Source organism: Triticum dicoccoides, chromosome 7B (assembly GCF_002162155.2).
Source record: "Triticum dicoccoides isolate Atlit2015 ecotype Zavitan chromosome 7B, WEW_v2.0, whole genome shotgun sequence".
Classification (NCBI taxonomy): Eukaryota; Viridiplantae; Streptophyta; class Magnoliopsida; order Poales; family Poaceae; genus Triticum; species Triticum dicoccoides.
Genome location: NC_041393.1, coordinates 296,727,809 through 296,736,790, shown reverse-complemented (window position 1 = coordinate 296,736,790; position 8,982 = coordinate 296,727,809). Strand labels below are relative to the sequence as shown.

The 8,982-nt window shown below is 48.9% G+C and overlaps 1 protein-coding gene across 2 annotated transcripts; it reads left to right on the top strand.

Moving 5' to 3' along the window:
- The first annotated feature begins 577 nt into the window (after positions 1 to 577).
- Positions 578 to 2,249, top strand: LOC119335723. 2 transcript variants are annotated; one of them, XR_005161991.1, is made up of 3 exons: positions 578 to 1,044; positions 1,225 to 1,284; positions 1,462 to 2,249. XR_005161991.1 is itself a non-coding variant. In XM_037607816.1 (2 exons), the coding sequence occupies exons 1-2, from the start codon at positions 694 to 696 to the stop codon at positions 1,228 to 1,230; spliced, it is 357 nt and encodes a 118-aa protein (XP_037463713.1). In that variant the 5' UTR covers positions 578 to 693; the 3' UTR covers positions 1,231 to 2,249. The 2 variants fall into 2 exon arrangements, 1 of the variants encoding a protein (XP_037463713.1); XM_037607816.1 differs by having other exon boundaries at positions 1,225 to 2,249.
- Positions 2,250 to 8,982: the final 6,733 nt, after the last annotated feature.

Sequence of the window (8,982 nt, the reverse complement as noted above, 5' to 3'; positions counted from 1 at the left end):
GGGGTGCGTGCGGGCGATCGAGTGCCCTTGCGCGGGGCCCAGACGGGATGGGATGTATGCACTGCCTAGGAGGTCGTGCATCGCTGGCGCCGCATGCGGTGGAAGGGGCGGGGCGTGGAGAGGCTGTTTTGCTTCTGGGGATGTACCCGCTGGATGGGATATAGTCACTGGCATGTGGGTCATGCTGGTGCCCGGTCCTACGAGTCGGCGGGTGGTGTCTATTTGTGTTGTGTCCAGCATATCGGAGGGAGTGGTTGGCCCGCCCGCCTCGCCTCATGCGAGTCTGACTCCTGCGCCTGGTGTTGTCTCTTCCTGTCGGGTCTTTCGTTACTCTTCTTTGCTTGCTTCTGGTGGCTGCTCACGGGCCCCTGTGGATAGCCGGTCCCAGTGGTCAGTTGAATGGTTGTGTGCTACGGGCCTTTGCCCTGTCGCTGGCGGCTCGCTGTGGCTGATGCACGACTCGAACAGACGTGCGTGCGCCGCGCCGCGGGTCTTGCAGCCGGCGTGGGCATGCGCTGCTGCCCATTGGGCACAACCACACGAGAACCCTAGCCCCAATCCACAGCCGCACCCTCCCTCCCTCAGTCCCCCGTCCGCCGCCGCACCCTTTTTCTCCTCCTCTCTCTTCTTCGTCCCTCCTCCTTTTTACCTTCTGTATCTCTCTCGTGCCCGCCGCCGCCCCTTGTTGTCGCTATGCCCGGGAACCACCATGGTTGTGCCGCCGGAGGTCGGAGGAAGCCGCTATCCGCGGCTCTTTCCGCTGCGCTGGAACCGCACAGGGGGCCTCCGCCACCGCGAGCCGGGGCGCGCTCGCTGGCGAGCCTTCTGAGCAGGAAGCCGGCGGGGAGCACGCCAACGTTCACGCGGCCGAGGCTTGCCTGGGGAGCCGTCGGCAAGCTGATGGGAGGAGCTACTGTCTGGTCCCCCATCACCGGGGACTGTGGCGTCAAGCTAGAGTCGCCGGTCGCGTCGTCAACAGAGGAGTCTCACCATGGAAGCGACGTGCAGGTGCCACATCGTCAAAAGAGCTGCAGCTGGGAGGAGGTGAGGATGCGTGCTGGGACTACCCCTTCACTTCTGGTTGCACTTTCCCACGTGAACTCCTTCTAGCTCCTCGCTTCACTTCTCTTCCTGCTTCCTCTCCCCTTTGCCCTCCTCTGTTAGGTGCTCCATCCTCTAATTTAGTTTTCTAATATATGGCTTCTCTGAACATGATGTCGGCAGATCTGAGAAATAAGAGGAGGAGTAATCCAGCAGAAGAATTTGGTGAAGAAAAAGAACAAGGTGATATTTCTCTCTTTTGAACACAACCAAACTTGTGTTTTTTCTTTCTTAGGTGTACTTTTTTCTGCGGGAATTCTTAGGTGTACTTTGATTTCTTGTGAATCTTGTGGTCACAATCAGTGTGTCTATTTTGGCTAAATGCTGAGTTTTCTTGATCCGACGTTGTCAATCGAGCAGTGCAGAGGAAGGGAGGTGGAGATGAGATGGGGGACAAATGACCCTGCAGCGACAGCAACAAGCAGTAGATGATGAATCTCTGGTAGGTGCTCCTTTCTCTTTATGACCCATACTCTCTGATTTTTATTTCATAACATAATATGTAGTTTTAGCTAGACACCTTGTCTGCAGATTCGATAAATGGAAGATGAATATTCTACCAGAACTTTTTGAAGAAAAAGGTCTCTCTCTCTCTTCCTATTCCTGTTCTTATGCTTATGACTCTAGCATTAAAAGGGGATTTTGATATTCGTGCTGAAACAGAGGACTTGAATTGATTTTTTCTAGGATTATTAGACATTAGCATATTCCTGATTATCCGGTTGAGCAATTTTCTGTTTTAATTACGATGAGCTGAGAGTAATGAGGCTGCAAGAGTTGTCCTCTAATTCTGTCATGTTCTCAGCAGCTACCTATGCTTTGCGAGCTTATGAGAGTATGTAGGTAGCATGTATGGTTTTTACATACTTTTGCACAGATTGAGATGCATCACATGATCTTCCTCTCTTGACTGATGGGTATTGCAGAGTCCTTTCTTTGCCACAAAGGGCACGAGTTGTGCCATTCGACTCAAAAGGACAAAGAGTTCATCACAAGGGGGTGGTCTCTAGGATATTTACACAAAAGAGGAAATCTCTTTTTGTATAGAACCAAATTATACGACCTAATTGACTAAATTATATCATGTATTAAGTACATTGTATTGTGTCACCTATGTTTATCTCTTTTATTAATGTAAGTTTACAACTACTCAGACTTTCTAATTGCAGGCTTAACTATTTGGACCCACTGTTCTAATTTTGTTTGGTCTGTGTATGTGTATACGGAAGTCTGGTTTATCCCTAAAGAACCAAATCTTCATTCCTATCTCATATATGCCATCTTAAAAGCAAAGTGTTAGCTACTCCAGTCTCATGTCTGAAATGTGATTGATTATAAATTGCGCACACTTTTGTATATATTTGCAAAGAAGAATTGTTATTAATTTTTTTATTAAAAGGGTTTGTGTTGGTACCCTAAGTGGTTGCTCATACTTAAATTACTAACAAATACAAGTATTTTCTATGTGCTCATGGTTTTAAACGAGACTTTGCGCCATTTGACACAACAATTTTCAAAGCGGTCATAGTTTAAAATGGGACTCTACGCCTAAGTGGTTGCTAAAACCTATTTTTACCGAGGAAGACAAATGTTTTCAAAACACCTATTCTATAGATTTTGAAAGACAATTCTATTTGATTTTTTCATACCAAGACATGTATTTTTGTTTTAAATTAGACTCTAAGTTCGGTCGTGTATATTCATATCATTATACACAACATTTCACCGTGTTTCCTATTTGAGGGTGATTAAACCATGGATTTTTTTTCATCACGAACATGACTTTAGTGTGTCTCTGCGCCATTTGGCGCAACAGGTCCACTAGTATGCATAAATGATCTGAACATATGATCTTCCACCAAGTAAACCAATTAGCCTCAACTACAAGGAGTAATCAACACCACTAGCAACCCACATGTACCAATTTGTGGTTTTGATACAAGATTGGATACAAGAGATGAACTAGGGTTTTGAGAGGAGATGGTGCTGGTGAAGATGTTGATGGAGATTGACCCCCTCCCGATGAGAGGATCGTTGGTGATGACGTTGGTGATGATTTCCCCCTCTCGGAGGGAAGTGTCCCCGGCAGCTCCGCGAGAGCCCTAGATTGATTCCGCCAAGGTTCCGCCTCGTGGCGGCGGAGTTTCGTTCCGTAAGCTTGCCCACGATTTTTTCCAGGGTAAAAGTGATGATATAGCAGAAGATGGATGCCGGAGGCCCACCAGGGGGCCCAGGAGATAGGGGGCCGCGCCCTATAGGGGGGCGCGCCCTGTGTCTCCTGGACAGGGTGTGGGCCCCCTGGCCTATTTCTTTCGCTCAGAAATTCTTATTAATTCCAAAAAGTTGTTTCATGGAGTTTTAGGACTTTAGGGGTTATGCAGAATAGGTTTCCAACGTTTGCTCCTTTTCTAGCCAGAATTCCAACTGCCGGCATTCCCCCTCTTCATGGTAAACCTTGTAAAATAAGAGAGAATAGCCATAAGTATTGAGATATAATGTGTAATAACAGCCCATAATGCAATAAATATTGATATAAAAGCATGATGCAAAATGGACGTACCAACTCCCCCAAGCTTAGACCTCGCTTGTCCTCAAGCGAAAGCCGAAATCGAAAAATATGTCCACATGTTTAGAGATAGAGGTGTCGATAAAAATAAAATACGGACATGAGGGCATCATGATCATTCTAATAACAACAACATATATAGAATTTGTCATATGATTTCCTATGCTCAAGTAACAAGCAATTCACCATATCAAGTATGGTTCAAAAACTTCATTGGGAACTAACAAACTATAATCTCAGTCATTGAAGCAATTGCAATTTATCGTAATATCAGAAAGAGTCAATAATAGAGATTTTCAGCAAGCTCACATACTCAACTATCTCGTAGTCTCCTACAATTTCTAACACTCACGCAGTACTTGTGGTTATAGAGTTTCAGCCGGACACTGTTAGGGGCTTATTGTGTTGCCTCCCAACGTATTCACCTTTAGGTGATGTCAACAATAATAGCTCATGCTAACTTACATCCAATTGGATATATATATCATGATCTTTCAAACACGAGGAGCTTGCCAAAGGATAAAATAAAAAGGGAAAGGTGAGGATCACCTTGACTCAAGCATAAAGTAAAAACATAAAGTAAAAGATAGGCCCTTCGCAGAGGGAAGCAGAGGTTGTCATGCGCGTTTAGGGTTGATGCATAAAATCTTAATGCAAAAGAACGTCACTTTATATTGCCCCTTGTATGTGGACCTTTATTATGCAGTCCGTCGCTTTTATTACTTCCACAACAAGTTCGTACAAAGCTTATTTTCTCTGCACTAATAAGTCATACATATTTAGAGAGCAATTTTTATTGCTTGCACCGATGACAACTTACTTGAAGGATCTTACTCAATCCATAGGTAGGTATGGTGGACTCTCATGGCAAAACTGGGTTTAAGGATATTTGGAAGCACAAGTAGTATTTCTACTTGGTGCAACGAATTTGGCTAGCATGAGGGGGAAAGGCAAGCTCAACATGTTTGGAAGGTCAATGACACTATACTTTAACTGAGATGTCGGAAAACATAAACCATTACGTTGTCTTCCTTGTCCAACATCAACTCTTTTAGCATGTCATACTTAATGAGTGCTTCACAATCACAAAAGGTGTCCAAGATAATATATTTATATGTGAACCCCTCTTTCCTTATCACTTCCTATTAATTGCAACGATGACCAAGACTATGTGAGGGAGTCCTGGATTAGGGGGTATCTGGACAGCCGGACTATATGCATCGTCCGGACTATTGGAGCGTGGAGATACAAGGCTCAAGACTTCGTCCCGTTTCCGGATGGGACTCTCCTTTGCGTGGAAGACAAGCTTGGCGATCTCGATATTGTATTTCCTTCCTTCTAACCGACTCCATGTAAACCCTAGCCCTCTTCGGTGTCTATATAAACCAGAGAGGATGGTCCTTAGAAGGTCGATCACAATTACAATCATACCATCATAGGCTAGCTTCTACGGTTTAGCCTCTACGATCTTGTGGTAGATCTACTCTTGTACTACTCATATCTTCAATATTAATCAAGCATGAACTAGGGTTTTATCTCCATCAAGAGGGTCCGAACCTGGGTAAACATTGTGTCCTTTGCTTCCTGTTACCATCAGCCTAAGACGCACAGATCGGTACCCCCTACCCGAGATCCGCCGGTTTTGACACCGACATTGGTGCTTTCATTGAGAGTTCCTCTGTGTCGTCGCTTCGAGGCTTGATGGCGCCTTCAATCGTCAACAACACGGTCTAGGGCGAGACTTTTCTCCTCGGACAGATCTTTGTGTTCGGCGGCTTCGCACTACGGGCCAATTCGCTTGGCCATCTGGAGCAGATCGACAGCTACGCCCCCGGCCACCAGGTCAGGTTCGGAAACCTGAACTACATGACCGATATCCGCGGAGACTTGATCTTCGACGGAATCTGGCCTGTGCCAGGAGCGCTGGACAGTCACGATGAGAACGGCCTAGACCTGCTATCGGACAGTGCTCGGGATATCACCCCTGTAGTAGCCCTGGACCTAAATCCGGAGCAGACTGCATGGTCCAAGGATGGGTGGATGGACCCCGCCCCGCAGGCCGCATACTCATCGGCGGTAGAGCGAACCCAGGCCCCGCCTCTAGGGACGCCTGTGATTCCAATCCCCCGGACTCATATCCGGTTGTAGGTTCCAGTCCACGCGCTCCCGAGCCCGCTGAGCCTGGTTGGGCTCCGGTTATGGAGTTTACCGCTGCGGATATCTTTCAGCACTTGCCCTTTGGCGACATGCGGAGCTCATTAAAGTCTCTCTCTTTGTCAGGAGGCTCTCGGCCGAACTATGTCCGGCTCGAGTGGGAAGCTAGCGATGAAGTAATTCATTGCCCACCCACCACCCACTTCATAGACACGGTCAATGATTTGACCGACGTGCTTGACTTCGACTCCAAAGACATCGACGGTTTGGACGACGATGTAGGAGAAGAATAGGAACATCCACCCACGGGGCGGTGGACAGCCACCTCTTCATATGATATATATATGGTGGACACTCCGAAAGAAACCAATGGCGATGAGGCAATGAAGGATAACCCCTCCAAGAAGAAAGCAAAGCATGGGCGTCGCCAGCGCCGCTCCAAGCCCCGCCACAACAATACCGGCACCGGAGACGAAAACAATCCGGACGGTGCCAAAGATGAGTACAACCCCGATCAGCCCGCCTTCGAGCAGGCCAAGCAGGAAGATGGGCAGGATAGCCCAGATGAATAGGCGACAGACGGGTATCCGGAGGAGGACAACTACATGCCCCCCTCCGAAGACGAGATTAGCCTCGGCGACGACGAGTTCGGCATGCCTGAGGACCCCGCGGAGCAGGAACACTTCAAGCGCCGGCTTATTGCCACTGCGAGGAGCCTGAAGAAGAAGCAACAGCAGCTTCAAGCTGATCAAGACCTGCTCATAGACAGATGGACAGAAGTCCTGGCAGTCGAGGAATATGGACTCGAGCGCCATACGGCTGACCGGCCACCTCGTGGCCGGGATAAAACGGCATATCAGCCCGAATACCAGCCCGCACCCCCGCGCCAGTTTACTATGGCCCGGGGCAATACTCAGGACCTGCGTGATAGATTGGATAACACCGCAGGACAACCAAGATTGATCTATGGATCATGGGGGCGCGCTGCAGCACATGACGATGTCCATCATACCAGATACACTAACAGTAAATCCGGCCGGGCCGAACACAACCAGCCAGACTTAGTCGGCCTGCGTCGCGGCATAGCCCGGCACAGAGGCGCCGCACACCCCCTCTGCTTCATCGATGAAGTGGTGGATCATGAATTCCCAGAAGGGTTCAAACCCGTAAACATCGAATCATATGATGGCACAACAGACCCCGCAGTATGGATTGAAGATTTCCTTCTCCACATCCACATGGCCCGCGGAGACGATCTACATGCCATCAAGTATCTTCCCCTTAAGCTCAAAGGACCCGCTCAGCACTGGCTAAATAGCCTGCCCACAAATTCCATTGGCAGTTGGGAAAACCTGAAAGACGCATTCCTCGACAACTTCCAAGGCACATATGTGCGACCACCGGACGCCGATGACTTGAGTCACATTACTCAACAGCCCGGAGAATCAGCCAGGAAATTCTGGACTCGGTTCTTAACTTAAAAGAACCAAATAGTTGACTGTCTGGACGCCGAGGCCCTGGCGGCCTTTAAGCATAATATCCGCGACGAGTGGCTCGCACGACACCTCGGCCAGGAGAAACCCAAGTCCATGGCAGCTCTCACGACACTAATGACCCACTTTTGCACGGGCGAGGACAGCTGGTTGGCTCGCAGTAGCACTACGCCACATTCTGGCAGTCCAGACGTCCGTGACAATAATGGCAAGCCACGGCGCAACAGACACAAGCGACGGAAGAACGGCGACAACACCGAAGATACATCAGTCAACGCCGGATTCAGCGGATCCAAATCCGGCCAGCGGAAGAAACCGTTCAAACGAAACAATCAGGGACCGTCCAGTCTGGACCGCATACTGGAACGCCCGTGCCAAATTCATGGCACCCTAGACAAGCCAGCCAACCACACTAATGGAGACTGCTGGGTGTTCAAACAGGCCGGGAAAAGAAACACCGAAAACAAGGATAAGGGGCTGCACAACGATGATGACGAAGAGCCCCGGCGTCCGAACACGGGGGGACAGAAGAAATTTCCCCCCAGGTGAAAATGGTCAACATGATCTACACCACTCACATTCCCAAGCGGGAACGGAAGCGAGCACTATGGGACGTCTATGCGATGGAGCCAGTCATCCCCAAATTCAACCCATGGTCAGCTTGTCCGATCACCTTTGATCGTAGGGATCACCCTACCAGCATCCGTCACGGTGGCTCAGCCGCATTGGTTCTAGACCCAATCATAGACGGATTTCACCTCACACGGGTTCTTATGAACGGAGGCAGCAGCCTGAACCTGCTTTATCAGGATACAGTGCGCAAAATGGGCATCGACCCTTCAAGGATCAAGCCCACCAAAACCACCTTTAAAGGTGTAATTCCTGGAGTAGAGGCCCGTTGTACGGGCTCTATAACATTGGAAGTGGTCTTCGGATCTCCGGATAACTTCCGAAGCAAAGAGTTAATCTTTGATATCGTCCCTTTCTGTAGTGGTTACCACGCACTGCTCGGACGAACCGCATTCGCTAGATTCAATGCGGTACCACACTATGCATACCTCAAGCTCAAGATGCCAGGCCCGCGCGGGGTCATAACAGTCAACGGAAATATGGATCGCTCTCTCCGTACAGAAGAGCATACTGCAGCCCTCGCAGTAGAAGTACAATGCGGCCTCCTCCGACAAACCACCAATCCAGCGACGACAACCTCGAGCACCGTCAAGCGAGTGCGGAGCACCCCGCAACAGGATCACCAGGCACGCGAAGAGTGCGACTAGCAGTCCGGCCTCCGCTCAAGCCCTATCAAAGCAGCATTCGTGTTACGTGTACACAATTACGCACTCAAAATACCATGGACACAGGCGGAGGCTCAGCAGTGACTCGGTCAAATAGTACAGTATCACCGCAACATACCTTCGTAACCCCCCCCCCTTTTTGTCTTTCAGGACATTGCTTTATAGCAGCCTCTTCAGAAGAGTCGGATTGTCGGACTTACATAGGAGAGAAAACCAAGGAGGCAGCAGGCTCTGCGCACAAACGGAAATACCCAGGTGGAATCTGTTCACGATCGTTATACCTGCTTTATATGCCTACGTGCAGCCTACCCTTGGATAGGACATGTTAAATAGTCCTATTTACTTCTGCTTAAACGCACCCATTGTAAACATA